At 33.8% G+C, this 21,224-nt stretch overlaps 1 protein-coding gene across 5 annotated transcripts in view; it reads left to right on the top strand.

Moving 5' to 3' along the window:
* Nucleotides 1-781: 781 nt before the first annotated feature.
* RPN13 (regulatory particle non-ATPase 13) overlaps nucleotides 782-21,224 on the top strand; it is a 56,610-nt gene continuing 36,167 nt past the window's right edge. The window contains exons 1-3 of one of the 5 annotated variants that reach the window (XM_089831351.1): nucleotides 782-908; nucleotides 1,056-1,214; nucleotides 1,431-1,482. In XM_089831351.1, the coding sequence (XP_089687477.1) occupies nucleotides 1,441-1,482 (42 nt within the window). In that variant the 5' untranslated portion in view covers nucleotides 782-908; nucleotides 1,056-1,214; nucleotides 1,431-1,440. Of the gene's footprint in view, nucleotides 909-1,036; nucleotides 1,215-1,427; nucleotides 1,483-21,224 lie in introns of all 5 variants that reach the window. The other 4 variants (XM_089831348.1, XM_089831350.1, XM_089831347.1 and 1 more) reach the window with 4 other exon arrangements.

Here is a 21,224-nt window from a genome sequence, read left to right as displayed (position 1 = left end):
ATAAGGCTTTTGGATTTGCTCGATATATTTGTCTACAACCCATTGAATTCAACCCTAGTAGAAGAAAATGTAATACTTTGTCAAACATGTTGATTAATGTTTTGTCATATTGGATTTTCAAACAATAATATCACTATCCCATGACCAAAGTCATCTCACTTAAAAAATACATTCTTCTATACAAAGAACAAATGTATGATCGTATACAATTGTAGTAAAGAATGTGTAATATTTTTTAATGCTAAATACAACTATAATTTATAAAATAAAATAGTACAACTATTAAGTGGTGGCACAAACAAATATAATGAAAGTGTAATGACAACATACATTTCTTACTCTTTTTATCAAACGTAGGTTGTGTGACTATGGAACAATGGTAAGAAAATTTACAATTAGTGAAAGACAACATATAAGTATATAATTAAATACATGCCCCTCAACATAAATTTATAATTTTATTGCCATGTTTTCTAAGGAACATACAAAAGCAAATAGAATGCCACTATAATTTTAGCTCTTTCAAAATGGATGCTAGTTATACATATTTAGAAAATATTTAGAAATGAATATTTTTTGTTATATAAATATTTATTTATGCTTTTAAATCAAACATCTATAAACGTATCCCTTCCACTTCCTTTAGATGCAAGTGCTAGTATATTCACAATGGTAATGAGAATGGGTCCATCAACTTTAGCCATATGTATAAAAAGCAAGAGGATAACCCTAGTTTAAAATGTATGTAGATATAAATTGTCAATTTTTTTTCCCCTCTCCGAATCATTTTTTACCGAAACTATTTTGGGTTCTGGCCGTTTGTCGGGTTTGTATGGAGGGTCTCGTGTGATGCAATTTTTAAGATATTCATAGTCTAGAGGATTCGATCCGGCGATTGACGATTCCTGGTATTTCTACATCCCTATCATTCAAATTTAGATTATGATTATCCTTCACCTTCAAAATAAATTTGTTGCATATACTAGAATTTTCGGTTGGTTGGAGATGGTCAAAGTTAAACGTATTCTTGGTTCAGTTTTTTCACTTTGGTGCAGGCAGCAATTCTACGTGTTCTTTCGGTCACGAACAATTTTCGCATTTATTGTTTCATTTGGCTACTGGAATGATATAGAATCAACCGAAGGACTGATTTTGAATCGATATAATCTTCGGATGATTATTTACAACCCCTGAAAACTAAAGGTTCTGGTCAAGTGAGTTTTCGTCAAGCACAAGTGTTTGAATATTTTACACTACTTTTTAACTGCGATTTTGAAGTTTATGGCTTGAAACGATCTAAAGCGTCGAGTGTGGGCGCCTAAAATGCAACACTCTGCGAACATTGTAAAACTGCAAAAAATGGGGTTTTGTTTCGAAGCTTTGAATAACTCTGTAGCATCTAATGCTTCGGCTTATTTGTTCTTCAGTAGGTTTGGTGCGATGGCTGCATCCTCGGCTGTAGAACTGCCTTTATCTATGCAGGTTTGCTTTTATTCAATCCCTATACGAGGACTTCACTTTTGTTTTGATTGAATGCTCCTTAGGTTTACTTTTCATAAAGGAAGTGTTGGATGGTTTTTCTTTTTTTTATCGGTAATATTGTATTTTCTATTAATACTATAATAAAGGTACATAGTTTGCTTGAAAGAAAACCACCATATAAACAGACCCAAAACCACACATCTTCACTTACCAAAATACCACCATGTAAGCAGTTTTCAGGCAGACCACCTATCACCTGACAAACCATCCCAGCTATGCAGCATAGCATTTCAACTGATTTAAACAAAATTCAATGGAAATTTCTGACCTTTGAGACACAGCTACCATGGCACATTTCAGATTCAACATTTTACAGCTTCCCTGCCTTTGCCAAAAAGCAAGGAGTCATGTGCCCTAATCTAAAGGTTTGACAAAAAACTGGTAGACACCACACACCTAGGCTACCTTGCCATTGTTCTGACCCTTTGCCGCTTTCGCACTTGTGCCATTTGCCCTTCGAGTTCTCCTTCATCAAGGCAGTTGAGGATGAACCAATGCCCTATTCTGCAGTTGGAACATCTTCTCTTCAAACTCTCAAACTTTCTTATTCAACTTTTCCCAAGCCACTCACATCTTCCCATGATAATTCTTGTTTAAGCAACCTGACCGGTAGATAAATGGGATTACGTCAAATTCTTGTGCTTTTTGTGGATCTTCAATGATCTTGAAAATGTCGATAATGGATCTTCAATGATCTTGAAAATGTTGATAATTGACCCTAGGCACCACCTGTTAAAAAATGGACCCTAAACCCACAAGCACATACTCCACCAGAGTATTGAAGACCCTTTTGATGACATCAACATATTCGGTTAAATCAAGTGCCCACCGTAGAATCATGCTAATGATATCCATGCTGATGTGATATTTGTGTTTAGCATCAAGAAAATCATCTCCTAACAATGCTAAATGCCGAAAACTACCTTTAATACTGTTTTGTTTTTGCACTTGAGCACTCTTTTTAGCTTCTGTAATTTCACTTTGCCAATGAAGGCTTGCTGTTGCCTTGTCATTAGGAGGGTAAATTTGCTTCTATCTATAGTGCAACTCCAAGAGCCGAAGCACAATCCTTACAATTTTCTTATTGTTTGAAGCATACACCATCATTTTAGGTCCATCAAAATCTACTCCCATCCTCTTACATGCTTTATAGCATTTATTTCACCTGCAACATTCACACAACTTCTTAAATTTGTTAGTAGGTGGCCAATTTGCAATGATTTTCAATTATGAATTGCAGATTTTGGAAATCCTGCTTACGTACTTCCTCTACCACTACACCAACAACCATTACGATAGTTTGTCCACTACCTTATTTCCTCGTCTTTTAATATTGAAATTTTTTAAAAAAATGTACCTTTGTAGATGCCATTCATGAAATGACCCCCTATAATTGCCTTTACAATAACTAGAGAATCACCCTCTTGCTGCAACTTCCTAATAGTTAGTCTTCTACCATGATTAATTGCATGTAATGCTGCTAACATCTCGGCTGCATTATTGGTTCCATCTTCAATTCTCTTTGCTTTGTTTCTCAAATGTTACCTTCACTGTCTCTAGCAACACATCCAACTACCAATTGTCCCGGGTTGCCTTTTGAGGCCCCATCAAAGTTAATTTTAATTTGTGCTTCCTCAAATTTACTCCATCTAGTGTCAACTTTATTTTCAGCTACTTGATGTGTTGAAGTATGTAGCTGCGATCGAGATCATTAGACCTTTGTTGGTTGTTGTGAGCTTCTCTAATGGTATCGTCTACATCCTAGCTGAGGTGGTATTTTAGATTATTTCCATATTCAATCCTCATTCATCTCTTATGCATGTTCTATTCTTCCCGTTGTCAAACTTTATGTCATCTCAAGAATATTGCATATTCTTATCCTTGTTTTTTGAGTGTGCTGATTTGGCATTGAGCACGTGAGTTGGTTTTTCTGGCAATACATATGTTATTGGTCTATTCCTACTTGGCATCGTCCACATATTAATGCATTGCATTGGCGTTTATTTTTTAAAGTCAACGATTTTCATGTTCACATCAATAGTCCACTTAATACAGGTGTCGGTTCCTTTCCAAGCTATGGTGTATTTCCTGTAACAACTGTCGATTGACATGTCAGAGACTCCTTGTCTTGCAAGAGTAGTATGTTTTGTTTGATCTCATTCAAAGGAAATACACAAAGATTGTTTTGTGTGTTTTTTGTTTGCTTTTCAAATGACATTAACATTGTATTTTATGTTCTTAATATATTGTAGAGTCTTATCTTTATCAACGTTTTGATATAGTTCTTTGTATTTGCTTTGAATTATAGGAGTTGTTTCTTTGATATGGCCTTTTTACATTTTGTGTATCGTGTGTGCTAAGTTCTTTGTATCAAGTGTATACATTTATACATGTAGAGAATCATTCATATTCTTGTATAGTTTTATTGACTACGATCAACGTATGATTATCGGATTATTTCCAGCAAATCATTTTGGTTTCTATTAGCTGTAAAACATATGTCAAAAACAAAAGGTAGGTTTTGACTGTTTGGTTGAAGACGTCAATTATATGCAAGAATTCTGTAATATTTTTGAAGATCTAAATAAAGGAATCATCAATTTTTGGGTTGGGTTGTTTTCCTCAAGAGGAGGGTTTTTCCTAGGATGATGTCTTAAGTGTTATTTTGTGATATTTGCATTCTAATTATTACAATTTCTATATTCTGGTTCAAATTTTAACATGGTATCAGAGCGGATCTAAGGAAATTATCTAGAACCAAAATTATTAAGTCACACATTTTTCTTTGGTCTACTTTTCGGTTGTTTGTTTCTACTCTTTACAGTGGTGAATAGACCAAAAATTGAAGAAAACATGGACGACTTCAAATTTCTCTTCATGGAAATTAGAATTCTGATTGCGCTTGCAGAGAATGGTCTTCTTGATTGTGTGAATTCTAATGTAAGGAGTTAGTTTTTGAATTTGAAATTGAACGATCTTGGTCTCTTGCACTATTTTCCTAGGCTTGAGGTAATGACAAAGACCAAATCTATTTTGAGTCAAGAGAAATATGCTATTCATATCTTGAAAAGATTGGGTAAGCTAGAGTGTAAATCCATGGTGACTCTTGTGGAAGCTAATATGAAAAAGTTACATGAAGTTGCAACCACTTCAGATATTTGATCCTACTATGTACATGGAGTTAATTGGTTCCTTAATATATTATGTTAATATGAGGCCTGATATATGCTATACTATTAACACGTCTGTGAACCAAGACAGATTCATCTTGTTGCAACCTAACACATATTCAGATATGTTAGTGGTACAGTGGGATATTGTCTAAAATATTCTTCTTATGAAGAGCTGAAATTGCAAGGGTTTTCTGATTTAGATTGGGCAGGTTGTGTGATTGACATTAAGATGTAATGTCCCTGCTACTAGGGTTAGATTGGGACTAGTAATACTCGAAAAATAAATGTCAGAATTTAAACAGTAATAAGTCTAACTATACTATTCTACCCTCTATCCTAACTCCAACCTTAAAGACGTTTCCAAATGGACTTTTCTAACCCTTAGTTATTCCATCATTTTTTCAGAATGCACCTGTCAAGGTTCTTCTTAGATAGGACATCCTCTATCCAAGGCCAACCACACATGCATATGTTAACATCCCCAAAATATTCTGGCACTCATCTGGCCATCCATACAGGGGTGTACATATCTCTTGTACTGGCACTATTAACCATTCATACTGGGATTGTATTGACCTCCCACATTGGCACTATGAGATTTAATTTATCCCATCTTAGCCATTCATAAAGAGACGACTCCAAACCCTATATTGGCTCATAACCATTCATATAGAGCTAAACACAACCACCACCCTACCACTATGGGAATTTCAATTAGTTCCATTTTAGCCATTTATATAGAGATGACCCCAATCCCTACACTGGCACGTAGCCATTCATTTAGAGATGAGTGTAGTCCTTATACTGACGACACTTCATAATCACAGCCTTTTTAAAGAGTCAATCCCTTTGCTGTCATGTAGCCATTCTTTTACATATGAGTGCAATCCTTGTACTGATAACACTTCATAATTACAAGCCTTTTTAGTGGCACAACCTTTCATAATTACAACATTTTTAAAGAGTTGCATCCTTTTATTATTGCAATCTTTTGAAAAAGTCACTTGTTTTCTTCTCGCTCCTTTCCTCTTCAATTGGCCCTTCTTTAACTCCTGTCTTCTCCAACCCACCCACCACCCCCCCCCCCCCCTCCTATTTCCTTTTAAACAAACTCTCCTTGGTTTTATATCTTTATTTGAAGGAGTCACATCTCTTAAATACATATCTCTTGACTTTTTGTTACTGTTAATTTATATTATTCTATATTTTATCATTTATTTATTATATATGTTATGTTTATTATTGAATTCTATGTAGAAACTTAACATGCTTTCTACAATATTCTCTCTTGCAATATTATTTTAAGTCTTATTTTATTCATAACAGATTATATATATGTTATTATTTATTATTTTAATATATGATTTTATTATCATTAATTAAATTAATAATATTTTTTCATCTAAGAATTAATTATTAAAAGTTTATCTTAAAATAGGGAAATGATAGAAGAGCACTTTAGAATGTTTTTTCAGCGTAGACTCAATTACAATTTTCTGGTGTAGTAGGAAACAATCACGTGTTGCTTAGAGTACAGCTGAAGCAAAATATGTTGTATCTGGTGTGGCTACAAGAGAAGTTATATGGTTTCACAAATTGCTTGTAGGATTGTTTGGGCAGCCTTTGGAACCTACAATTCTTTGTGATAACCAAAGTTGTGTGAAGTTTTCGGTTACCAAACGCGTGGAAATAAAATATCATTGCTTGAGAGATGTGGTTCAAAGGAAAGCAGTTAAGCTCAAGTATATTTGTACAAAGGAGTAGATAATGAACATTCCCACAAAACCACTTCCTCGAGTGAAGTTTTGGTACTTTCAAGATAAGCTTGGTATTGTGGAGAGTGATGCTCTTCCGAGAGAGTCTCATCTTGAGCAATTCTTGTTTATGTTGTTAATGAGTTCTTGTGTATGAGAAATGTTTGAGCTGCAATCCCTTGCTAATGAGCTCTTATCTGTGAGAGAAGTTTGAGGGGAAATCCCTTGTTAACAAATTTTTCTCCATGAGAGAAATTCAAGGTGAAATCCTCTTGTTAATGCATTCTTTAATGTGAGAGAAGTTTGAGATAAAAGCCCATGTTCCACCCTCTGGGAGTAGCTATGGTGGATCCATACTCTGGGAGTAGCCATGGAGTGTGAGACTACATGACTTGTTTTTTTGTGTTTCTTTGCCACCCTCTGGAAGTAGCCATGCCGAGTGTTGTTATGCTAAGATAACAATTTGATATTGAGACAATTGTGAATAGATTTTTGTTGAAATTCCTTTTGTTTGCAGCTATTTTTACATGCCATTTGATTACATATTGAAGTTTTGTTTCTTGCTAAGAGTGAGTGTTAAAGCATGTTGCTGCGATAGAGATCTTTAGACCTCTATTGATTGTCGTGAGCTTCTTTGACGGTGTCATCTACATGGCTGCTAAGGTCGTGTTATAGATATTCTCATTATTCAGTTTTTATTCATCTCTTGTGCATGTTCTATTCCTTCCTACTGTTGAGCTTTATGGCATCTGAAGGATATCGCACATTCTTATCCTTATTTTGTGAGTATTTGGTATCGATCATGTGTGTTGGTTTTGCTTGCAGTATATATTGTGTTGTTGTATTCCTTCTTGGCATCGTGCACATATTAATACATTGCTTTGGCGGTTTATATTTTGAAGCCGATGGTTTCCATGTTCACGTTTTGAGTTCACTTAATGAAGGTGTCGATTCCTTTCCAAGCTATTGCATATTCCTTGTAACGTCTATTGATTGGCTTTTTGGGAGATTCTTTGTCTTGCAAGAGTATTATGTTTTGTTTGATCACGTTGAATGTAAATAGGATGAGATTGTTTTGTGTGTTTTTTCGTTTTTTCATATGTTTTTTAAAAGGCATCATCAATGTATTTCATGTTTTGAATATATTACAAAGTTTTATTTGTATCAATGTTTTTATATAGTTCTTTGTGTTTTCTTTGAATTATAGGACATGAGTCTTTCATTTGGTTTTGTAATCTTCTCTGTATCGCATGTGTTGAGTTCTTTGTACCAAGCGTATGTGTATGCATGTGGAGACTCATTCATATCCTTGTACGGTTTTATTGATTCCAATTAGTGTATGTGTTACAAGCTAGGGTTGCTCATGCACCAAAAGATCGACCTGTTAATGCCCGATACGACCACAAGACCTATAGAACACATGAGGCGGTTAAGCCATGTCACGAATCCTGAAGAGGAACGTTGACAGTTTGTCCAATCCCCTCAATGTTACATGAGGATATTTATACTTGTGGCCAAACCCTAGTACCACTTATTACATTTGAGAGTTGTCGTTGCACCAAAAGAGTGACCTTGCACCAAAAGAGTGACTTGTCAATGCCTGATACAACCACTAGACTTATAGGACACAGGAGGTAGTTAAGTTATGTCATAGATCTTGAAGGGGAATGATGATGGTTAGTCCAACAATATGATAATTGAATTATTTTTAGTGAATCATTTTGGTTGCTATTAGCATTGAAACATTGATAAAAACAGAAGACAAGTATATTGATTGTTTGGTTGAAGACGTGAGTTATATGCAAGTATTCTGTAATGTTTTTGAAGATTTGAATAAAGGAATCATTATTTTGTGGTATTGGTTGTTTCCCTCAAGAGGAGAGTTTTTCCTAGGTAAAGTTTTCCTCAAGGGGAGGGTTTTTGCCAGATAAAGTCTCGAGTGTTAAGTTTTATTTTGTGGTTTTTGCATTCTAATTGTTGCAATTTCTATATTCTGGTTCAAATTTAATAGAATGAACCAACCTTGCCCATTAGCAAGCATGATTTTAATTTATGGCCACTGCATTTGAAAAAGTTTGTCTTGATCCGTATATGACACCTTTGGTTTGAGATATCTCAAAGCAACTGCACCAGCTATTTCTTCCATAAAATTATTTATCCTATTGAAAATACTTGCAATGGGCTCCCCCTTCTCTTGAAAAATCCTCTCCTTTCTCTTCTTCTAGATCTTCTATATAATTGTTGGTGGACAAACTTTACAAATGCAAGATTGTGTGGATTTAGAATTCATTTGTGGCTAGGGAATAAAGTTTTTATCAAGTAAAGGACCCTACACCCCACTTTACATACTATTTTACTCCAATACTGGGAAGCCATAGTACACTTAAGTAAAAGATGATTGACTAACTCCTCACCCTAATCACACATCACACTCCTTAATGGTCCCACTAGCTCCAATCTTTTGCTCCAAAATAAATGAAAGGCCACTCATCCTCATTCCCTCTTGCATTTAACATTTAGTATTTCCAATTTAATGAAATATTTACCATTAGAAGCTCCACACCACCACATTCTCCTCAACACTTGATATCCAAATTTTCCTAGCTTCAAAGATTTCCTTCAATAACCTTTGATGTTATGGAGGGAATTTTGCTTGGCTAACATCTTTCCAAACCCATTTCTCCCCCTCAATCCCTTATTGACATTCAACATAATCCCTCACTCTGCTACCCCATCATTGTGTCAAGAGGAGCTTCAAATGCAAAAGTTGGTCATTGTCTGCTAATGATGAAAGTCCTCCCATAAATCTTCCCCGAATTTGCCTTTCTTGCATCGCCAACCTGCTAAGTAGTACGATCCATGATAATTGGTCTGCAGTCCATTATGAAATTCCAAATAGTTGATACAAATTGTGAATATTCTATGATTTTCCTTTGGTTCAAATATTTAGCTTTCAAATTTTTTTACCCACAAGTGAGTTGGGTTTTCGTACATGCTCCATACCAATTTTGTTCCCATTGCAATATTCACGACCTGCCAATCTTGTAAACTTGCACGCCCATCACCTTTCAATTTACAAATTTTATCCCATGTAAGCAATGGGATTTTATATTGTTCCCTAGCCCCATTCCAAATAAAAGCTTTTCACTTTTTGTGCCCAATAATGTTTATATCTTTTTGTAAAATTTTCAAACATGTCATGTAAAATGTAGGAATTGTGTGAATGTTTGATTTCAACATAAGTATCCTGCCTGCTGAAGTAATTTATTTACTCTTCCACCTCTCCATTCTCTTTAAGCTACAATCCACAAGATTTCTCCAAAGCATCGCTTTATTGGATCCTCCAAAGAGAAGAGTCCCCAAATATTCACCTAGCAATCTTCTGGCCTCATATCCAAATTCCTGCAAATTTCCTTTTGTAAATTCAAGGGTGTGTTAAAGAAAAAGATCTTCGACTTTCTCCAATTGACAAACTGTCCAAACATTCGATTATACTAATCAATGCTACTCTTTATAGTACACGCTTCTCTCAATGAAGCTTCCCCCATAAAGAGAGTATCCTTTGCAAATTGGAGGTTTGAGATGGGATCAACACGTACGACCACCTTAATCCCTTTCCACTTTCCTTTACTTTGACACTTCGAAATCAATCTGCATAAAACTTCCACCATAATGATAAACAAGAAGGGGAAAATTGGATCCCTTATCTTAATCCCCTTCTCCATTTCAAAAAGCCCTTAAGGGCTCCCATTTACCAACACAAAAAATCTAGGAGTTTTAATACAAACCAAATCTACCCACCCATAAAAAAAACCAAATTTATGAAGCATTTGCAACAAAAAATCTTTGTTTACCTTGTTGTATGCTTTCCAAATTTCTAATTTAACCATCTTCTTTTGTGTCCTTGCTACTTGACTTAATGAAAGAATGACAAACCGAAGAAAGATCTATCCAAAATAAAATGCTTCAAATGCGAAAAATTTGGACACTAGAGATCTAATTGCCCTAAGAATTCTAAGCAACTAGTAAACTGTACAAACATTACTAGGTAAGAAGATAACTATAATCCTGAGAAACGTGTATTGTTTTTGACACTGTCAAATGAAGTATCAAGTAAGGCATGGGTGATTGATAGTGGATCATCTCGACATATTACAAGATACAAAGAAGCACTAGACTCTATATTAGAAGACGTTGATGGCAAAGTTACCATTGGTGATAATTCAGCTCATTCCGTTAAAGGAATTGGAAATTGCACCTTGAAACAGAAGTCAGGTAGTGTTCTATATCTCAAAGGAGTACTCTATGTACCAAAAACAAAAAGGAACCTAATCTTTGTTACAACACTTGAAGATGATGGACAAAATGTTGCATTCATGGACGGTAAAGTATTGACCTGGTCTAAGAACTTTTCACTTAAGAAATCAAAATTGATTGGTCAAAGAAAGGGATACTTGTATGAATTAAATACAAAGCCTAGTCGACCTATTCAAGCGTTAATTCATGAAGCTGCTAATATAAACGAAATATGGCACAGACTGTTAGGTCATCTAAATTTCAAAACCTTATCAACTATGGAAAAGATTGTAACTGGTTTACCTAAGTTGAATAAAGATCACTCAAGCATATGCAAAGGATGTGCTCTGGGTAAGAACACCAAAAGTCCATTTCATGATAGCACTAGACAAACTAGCAATGTTTTGGAGTTAATCTACTCAGATTTATGTGGACCTATGTTTGTTCCTTCTCTTGGAGGATTTTGGTACTATATACTTTTTATAGAGGACTTCTCTAGGAAAACTTGGATTTACTTCTTAAAGTTTAAAGAGTTTGAAGAAATTCTTAAGAGATTTAAAGAATTCAAAATCTTAACTGAAAACTTATCAGGACACAAAATTAAAACTCTTAGGACTAATAATGGAGGGGAATACACTTAAGATTTGTTTAAAGATTTTTGTAAAGAAACAAGAATAAAGAGGGAATATATTGTAATTTACAACCCACAACAAAACGGGGTAGCAAAAAGGAAGAATAGAACAATTATGGAAGCAGCAAGAGCTATGATATTTGATCAAAATTTAGAATATCATCTTTGGGCAAAAGCCTCTTGTACTGCTGTCTATATTGTCTATATTCAAAACAGAAGTCCTCACTCCTACCTTAGAGATAAAACTCCTGAAGAAGTCTTTACTAAGGCTTAAACCTAATATAAGTCATCTTAGGATTTTTGGGTGCCCTGTATATATACATGTTCTAAAAGAAAAGAGAGCTAAGTTAGAACCCTCCTGGAGAAAATGTATTTTTGTTTGGTATAGTGAAACATCTTAAGCATATAGGATTTTCATACCTGGTCTGAAAAATATTGAACTTAGTGGGATGTAATATTTGAAGAAGATTTAGCATTCAAAAGAGCCCTAAGTTCTGAAGATCCCTCTTCCTTATCTAGTTCTAAAGAAAATATTGAATTTGAGTTTCAGAGGGAGAATATTGAAGAAATTGAAGATAAAATTCAAAATCTTAATCTTGAGGAAACTCAAAATCCAAAGAAAATACCACTTTGAGCCATTAAGACAATAGAGGAAGCACAAGACTTCGCTGCACAATCTGGAACCTTCAAAGAAAGCAAAAGACCCAAAAGATTTTCTAGTTATGTTGCAAACATGAGTGATTTATCTAAATCAGAACCAACCAATGTTACGGATGCTATTAAACATATAGCTTGGAAGGATGCTATGACGGAAGAATACCAATCCATTATTAAGAATGATGTTTGGGAAGTTGTTCCAAGACTTGAAGGAAAATCCGCTGTTTCTTCTAAGTGGATATTTAAAATCAAGCATGCTGTTGATGGTAGCATTGAAAAATATAAAGCTAGATTTGTAGCCATGGGATTCTCTTAGAAAGAGGGAATTGATTATGAAGAAACCTTTGCCTTTGTTGCTAGATACACCTCTGTAAGAGTAGTTCTAGCTATTGTAGCATCGAAGGGATGGAAAGTACATCAGATGGATGTAAAAGCAACATTTCTTAATGGAAAGATTACAGAAGAGGTATATCTGGAGCAACCTGAAGGTTTTGAAACTCATAACCCTAAAGTTTTTGTTTGCAGGCTCAAGAAAGCTCTCTATGGGCTTAAACAAGCTCCGAGGGCATGGTATGAAAGAATTGATAAGTATCTCACCAGCATAGGATTCTCCATGAATGAAGCTGATCTAAATCTATATTACAAAAGGGATAAAGATGATATGGTAATTTTGATACTGTATGTTGACAATTTACTAATAACAGGTGATGATCATCTTATAGATCAATGCAAGAAAGATCTAATCAGAGAATTTGAGATGAAAGATTTAGGGCTCCTTCATTACTTCCTAGGATTGGAAGTATAGCAGAATTCTGACAACATCATACTTTATCAAAGGAAGTATACATTAGACATTATGAAGAGATTTGGAATGTGGAACTGTAGGCCTATGTCTTCTCCAATGGAGACTAATCTACACGAAATTAAGGAAGCAGCTACAGAATCACCCTCCATAGATTCTACTCTTTATAGACAAATGATTGGTCTCTTATGTACGTACTTGGTAAATAATAGACCTGATATTTGCTATGCTGTTAGTGCCTTATGTTTGTTTATGTGTGAGCCAAAGGAGATTCACCTAGTTGCACTTAAACATATTATGAGTTATTTACAAGACACTCTTAACCTTGGGCTTAAATATGGGAAAGTTGACTTGGATTTACATGGACTCATAGACTTAGATTGGGATGGAAGTGTTAATGATAGAAAAACTACTTTAGGATGTTGTTTTAGTTTAGGATCAACAATGATATCATGGATATGTAGAAAGCAGTCATTAGTAGCATGGAGTTCCATAGAAGCTAAATACATTGCAGCTGCAGTGGCCTCTTGGGAAGCAGTTTGGCTTAGAAAGTTATTTGTGGGATTATTTGGTCAACCCATGAATCCTACTATTATTCATTGTGATAATCAGAGTTCCTATCAAGCTTTTTGTGAATCTAGTTTTCTATGACAGGTCCAAATATATTGAAATTCCTTACTATTATGTTTGAGATATGGTAGATAGGAATACTATAAAATTAGAATACATTTGTACTGCAGATTAGACAATAGATATTCTTACCAAACCTTTCTCTCGAGGAAAAGACTTGGTATGCTTGAATTATAAAACATTTGTATTCTTTAAATTATTAATAAATAATTTTTTTTGTTAGGCTATTGACTATAATGGGTTTCACCATTTGTATTCATTATCTAAGAGGTGACAATCTTTGAGATGATGAACACTTGTACAAAAGACATTATGAGAGATGACGATCTCTTAGATAATGTGTTGAGCAGTAGAGAACTACTGTCAAATCTAGATGAGTTCAAGATCATTTGTGATGTAGACATTTCTATGCCTATGAGTCACAACTTGGATAAAGGAAGAATTTATTCTTCGAATTTTATCCTGTGTTTTGGTAGATCTTAACTCAAGATCATGTTGTGATATAGGATTGCCAGTACCTATGAGTCACAACTTGGATAAATGAAGAATGTAATCATTCTTCGACTTTTATCCTGTGTGTTGCATGCCATGCATTACTGTCATCACTAGCATAAGTGATAAGTCATATCACAAGTGGTAATATGACTTAGTATCATGTGTTCTGTGATATCACATGCTTAGAATATTCAGATAGATATAGGGTATCAATCTATGCTCATTCATCTTAATTGATGTTGCTAGATATGTTATTTCTCAGTGTGGTTATCAAGTTAAGAGGACTGTTAATTCTGCATAATTTTCACAACATACTGGTCTGAATATCTGATCGTACATGGTCAGATAAAGCATGGACATCCTCTTTTAAGATTTGCTTATTTATAACCCTTAGTTTATTACCTTATCAGCATCTTATTTAGGATTATTATATATGTTTAGTTTGCATTGTTTGTTAACTATTTAAATCATCTCCTAAAGGACGCTGATCTTGGATAATTGTGTGGGCTGACCTAGATGAGACATGTCCTTTGAAAGGACATGTCTTTTGGTTTCTTTATAAATATAGGGTAAGTTTGAGGATAGAGAGAGCACAAAAAATTTAAGTCTTCTTCTCTACATTACTGCCTTATTCGAATCCTTGCAGATCAATAATATTTTCAGTATAGTATTTTACACTATTGAAAATTTACTTCAAGTCTGAATAAAGAAAAACATCATCTTCCAACAATAAAGAACAACCCACCAACAACCGATATTCCAATCATGCAAGAAGCATCTATAGAACCTCCTCAAACGCCACTCACTCTGAGCTGTCTCATATGGTACAAACTATAATTTAAGCTGCTCTGGCCAGTTATCATTCTACCTGTCCCAAGTCACACAATTCACTTTTGGTACCAAAAATTACTACCAAGAGATATCAGAGTTACGAGTAGTTATAGGCACACTGGGACTCCTTACTTCAACATTTCCACAGTAAGCTAGTAAACTCTGCTCAACTTCATAATCTCCAGCAACAAATGTAACTCCTGTCTTAATCAGATGTCACTATAAACAAAGTCTGCTTTCAGAGTGATGCCACTATACAAGAATCGATATTCTTAGGCCAATTGGGTGCTCTAGAGAATAGTCATTGTATCTAGGTTCCCAACTATGAACTCGACGCCCGTGGAATTATAATTTCAACTCATTGGCCAATGAAATAATTTGAGTAAAGTACCAATATAGTTAACTCAAAATTATTTGATTAAAATCTCTCCTTGTCTTTTCATGCCCCAAATATATTGCTTGGAATGGATAACTTATCTTGCTTGCGGACTGGATCAGCCCCTTCAATACATTCTTTATCAATCGCCAAATCATAGAGAAATACACCAAGGCATTTATTTGGACTCACTTGAAATATTACATCAATGCAATATTGAAAGCTGTTCGTTTCTGCCCATGAATCTGAACGGATCTACCTTCTAGTAGTTAAGCTTCCTACGAAGGAACTAGGCTCTGATACCATGTTAAGTTTTCAGATTTTAGGGTAGAGAATAGTGAATAATTACTTGCACATTATGTTTTGGTGTGTTCATTATTCACCACCCAACACATATAATATATATATGAGATGAAGAGGTGCGTCTTCCAAAAGACATGACGCTTCAAATGGGGCCAATTAAGCTTTCCCACTTAATTGAATTATCATACTAGTATAGATATCTTAAATAAATCTATCTAAAGAAATGCCGATAAATATCCACTACAAAATAATTATAATTAAATTTGCTTCATTTGAAAATATTATTTATATTTTCTTTGTCTCCATTTATTTAGTTTTTAGCTAACTTGAACCTTTTATTTCAATTTCTAAAAAAATGGATGATTTATATCTCCAAATATTATAATTTAAACAAATATTTTATGTGGTATTTATTAAATTATTTTTAAAAGTATATTCTATTTATAATAAGATTTAAACTTTTGACATGTAGATGGTTGTCAAATTTAACGTAGAAGAATAAAAGTTAACATTAACACGCTCACACCATCTCACTCCACCTATTCTGCCATTGTAGAATGCCTATCGACATTAATTAACATGCTCACACCATCCCACTTCACCCATTCTGCCATTGTAGAATGCCTATCGGCATTAATAATAATAATATATTTCATATTATTATTATTATATTGCCATTAAATATGTAGCCACTTTTGGCTTACATTTGCATATTTAATTATTTATTGTTGATCTTTGCCGTAAAGGCCACAAACATTAACACTTCACACTATCTCCAACAATAGAACAATGATATGCTGTTGGAAGTCAATAATATTCAACACCATACACTATAGCCTCAACACTTGTAACAAAACACACAAAACGTCCTCTAAGAATATGTATAGCAGAGAACATCAAAGTGATGCTATAGAATGATCAAACACGCTTGAAGTCACTGTGCACTATTACAGCTGGTTCCTTAAAAAAAACCAATAGTCACATAAAATGGATCAACAGCCAGAAGGATCATACATGCTGCTATTGGTAATATCAATATTGCCGTTTCATTTTCTAGACTCTTCATTGACTTTTTAATAATCAACACCAAGGGTGCAATGCTTCACATGGGTGAACCGATCAGTAGAATACTTAATCAGCCATTTTCAAATACTGTTACAATCATAGCTGAAAAACTCGGTCTTGGCAATATTTCGGCTGGCTCAAAATTTTTGAAAATCATGGAATTGGCAAAAATTCGGCGAAAATTTGGGCAATAAATCGGCACTTTTATCGAACATTTGAAATATACAATTTCTTACAATATTCTTAAAATGCACACATACACACCAAATTTGTAGTACATACTACATATAATGATTTGAGATATCCACCATACGTTAATCAAAGTAAAGAAATAGGTAGACTTTGAGAACCTAGCGGAAACACAACCAATTATAATTAGAAAGCGTCTAATAAGTGACAATTTAATATTTTATAAATTTGTTAGAATACTCTTATTATAAATCTACTAAGATCTGTTATAAATCTATTAAAATCTATTAATATATATTTTAAGTCTATTACAGTATTACTATTAAATATATCAATTATAAATCTATTAAAAAATACACTCAATACTGTTATATATATAATATTTAAAATTGTTAAATAAAACAACATTATTGTAAATTTAAGATACACGGTAAATAGTGAATTATTTACTACATTTTAAATTTTAAATATTGTCTCAAAACAAAATAATACATTTTCTAATTCATTTTTGTTTTTACAAAATAAATTAAGTTTTAAACAATTTTTTAAAACCAAATTTATTACAATTACCAAAATAATTTACCAAGTAAAATTCAAAAATACCTAAAAGTCAATGGCATGATGCAGACAAATTCAGTGGCATGATGGAGGCAAGTCGAATGCAGGCTTGCTGGAAATTTGAATGGAGACAAATACAAGTCAAATGCAGACAAATACAGGTCAGCTGTGAATGCTCACCGAATGCAGGGAGAGGGAGACTGCTGGCGCCGAATGCAGGAGATTGAATGTCATCGTGTAAAAAACTATACCTCAAACCTGAAATTCGGATGACTTGTCAACGCTTTTTTCCAGCACTTTTTCGGTATTTGCGCAATATACATGGGAAAAATCACTGCAGTTTTTTGGTTTATTTCGGAGCTGAATTTTTGTGCGTTTGTTTCGGCCTGCAAATTCTTCCCCGTAATATCGCAGGTTTGGCGAAATATCGCCATTTTTTTCAACTATGATTACAATAGAAGAAGTTGTAACATTTGATAAGGCTGACTCAGCAGCCACAATACACAGCTCATTAGTTATCAATAGTAATGGATCATAATATTCTTGGCTTACCAAAAACCATGGAAGAAGAAGAGTCACTGCAATGCCTAATAAAACATGCATGCACATGATAACTGACGATGCCAAATATTCTTCAGTCACTCAATCATACAAGGTTTCCATAAAATAATGAGACTGATATAATGAAGACTTTCAAACATTGGGGTATGGGACATCCACTGCTGATGGAGATTAAAATTATCAGAAAGAAACAAACATTGTAGGTAACATGAAAGCTCCTACAGCTACTACATTTCAACACTTAAGAATGGTCTCTCACATGGCCACCAGATCTTTAATACATCTTGATATGCTGTAATCTAACCTGGCTCTGATACCATGTTAATGTTTAACCCAAAAATGATGATAAACAGAAAAAGAAGAACAAAAAATAAGTACAAAAGACAAGACATTTATCCTGGGAAAACCCTTCAACTTGAAGGGAAAAACCCAGCCGCACTAGAAAAATATCCTTTTTATTGATATTAAAAAATGTTCAAGTACAATGCTTTCAAGTTGATATGATTGTTGTTTTCACACAAAGTAATCATACATATATATAGAATTGAGAGATGCTTCACATCACAAGCGAAGATCTCTTTAATTTCCAAAAACAAGTTTTTTTCATATTTCCAAACGTATGACTCTTCGCATGACACATTTCTCTTCATATAATAGTTTCTCAAATATTATTATTAATATTTTAGGTATTATCTTAATTTCAACATGTAATGAAATCAGAGATAAAGATCTCTATCACACCTACTAGTAATAGGTTAATAGTGTAAAGTTTCTGCTAGATCCTTATCTCTTAATCAGACTTTTAATCCGGTCTTATATGCTGAGAATGATCTTCTAAGTAGTATCAATATTGATGAAATTAGTGCTTATTATAATGCAGATACAATACTGAATATTTAACCTTTTATTGTGATAGAGAATCTCAGATATAAATTGTAGGATATAAAATGCTTATAAGAGCAAACTGCTGTAACTGTGTGTCCTATAATCCGCATTTACAACCTACTTATATATCCTTTCTAAAAGGTATGTCCCTCAAGGGACATAACCCTTCCTAACTTGGCACCTATAGGAGAGAGATATATATCATTAAATGCCAACATTAGAGATATATTACTATTAAGAGGAAGTACGGTCTGTATTGTCAGACCTGTAGGTTTATCTTGGTTAATATTCTTAACACTCCCTCTTAACCTGATAATCCTACAGAGAGATATTATATCTAGCAACACCAATACAGATGAATAAGCAAGAATTAATACTTTATATCTGTCTGTCTCTTCTTAGTATGTGGTATCATAGAACATATGATACAAAGTCATATTACTAAACCTGTGATATGACAAATCACTGCCACTAGTGATATTATACAGGATAAATTTGAAGATTAATATCTTCATTTATCCAAGTTATGATTTCATAGAAAATGGTATTTCCATATCACAACATTATCCTGAGTTTTATGATATACTAGAATACAGGATAAACCCAGAGAATACTAAGATTCTTCCTTTATCCAATTTGTGACCCATAAACATAGCAATGTGAACATCACAATATGATCTTGAACTCATCTAGATCTTACAGTAGAACTCTATTGTTTAGCACATTATCTAAGAGATCGTCACTTCTCACAATGTTTTATACAAGTGTTCATTATTTTCAAAGATTGTCACCTCTTAAAATAATGAATACAAATGGTGGAACCCATAACAATCAATACCCTGACAAAGTAAAATTATTTTATTAATAATCAAGAGAGTACTGTTAATTATTGTGGATCTCTGATAGATAAAACAATTACAAATCAATGCTCGCAGAGAATATCTTACTTGAACAATGCAGAATATCTTTGCTCTTCTATGGCAGCGATCTGGGTAAAATATTTGTTTATCCTTCTCCTTCAATAGTAACTATAACAATGAAGTGTTGTATAACAAAACAATGGTGATAATAGAATAATGCTTATATAATACTGTCGCTGACTGTAGGTACTTGGATGCCGTGTGATTGATGCTTTCCTTGCGGCAGCTTATGCACATATATATAAGGGTGAAAGACATGACCCCGAAGAGTCATGTCTCTACGTGGCCCAAGGGCCACGTAGAGACATGCCTCTTCGGAGGCATGTTAGTTTATCTAACAACCAACCTTTGCATAAGTTAGTGCCCGATAACATTAACAAGGCACGATAAAAAATAACACCTGATAATAATAAGGCACGATAAGTATTGGCACTCGATACAAGGCATGATAAACATAAGTGCCCAATCATTATGAAGTTTGCCAATTAATCAATAACATGATCTGATTACTGTTGCTAATTCATGAACTATTACAGGGATGTAAGCATATATATGTACATACATACATACATACATACATACATATATATATATTATGTATGCTTATATCTTTGTAATCATGGAATCAACAGTAGTTTCATAATATCAATGAATTCATGTTTTGCTTCTTTTGACGCTAAACATTAACACTCCCTCTTTAGCTAGGGAGAAGTAAAACATTAATTAATATTAACACTCCCTCTTTAGCTAGGGAGAAGTAAAGCATTAATTAAGTCAGAATCATCTTATAATCAACATAGTAAATGATCTCTACTTGCACTTAAGCAATGTCTAGAGATATCCATTGTGATAAAGTTTCCATGATCTCTACTTGCACTTAAGCAATGTCTAGAGAAGTCCATGATACATTCATAATCTCTACTTGCACTTAAGCAATGTCTAGAGATGCCCATAGAATCTTTACTTGCACTTAAGCAATGTCTAGAGATGCCCATATAATAGATTTATTATTTACAAGATTATCACCTTGTAAATAATTTTCTACAAATGAATATGTCCATGAAAGATCATCACCTTTCATTATATATCAAATACTACTAAGTAACCAATAGAGACAAACTCAAATGAAATAAATATTTTATTTCAAAAATTTGTCATTACAATTAATCGTACCAAGTTTTTCTCTAAAGCATTTCAGTTTCACTTTAGCAAGAGGCTTGGTAAGGATATTAGCCGTTTGATCATTTGTACATATGTATTCCAATTGAATAACTCCTCGATTAATCATATCTCTGATGTAATGAAATGGAATTTCAATATGTTTGGAACGGTTGTGAAATATTGGATTAGAAGAAAGCTTTATACAACTTTGATTATCACAATAAATCATAGTGGGCTTCAAGGGTTTTTTGAAGAGATCTGAAAGCAACTTTCGTAGCCATATTGCTTCTCTAGCACCCAAGGAAGACGCAATGTACTCAGCTTCGGTGGAACTCAAAGCTGCTGAAGTTTGTTTCCAACTAGACCAAGAAATCATATCAGATCCAAGACTGAAA

The sequence above is a fragment of the Cupressus sempervirens genome, chromosome 5 (genome assembly GCF_028749045.1).
Source record: "Cupressus sempervirens isolate cs-2001-9-10 chromosome 5, ASM2874904v1, whole genome shotgun sequence".
NCBI classification, from domain to species: domain Eukaryota; kingdom Viridiplantae; phylum Streptophyta; class Pinopsida; order Cupressales; family Cupressaceae; genus Cupressus; species Cupressus sempervirens.
Note: the sequence above shows the minus strand (reverse complement) of the source record. Positions and strands in the feature narration are given on the sequence as shown.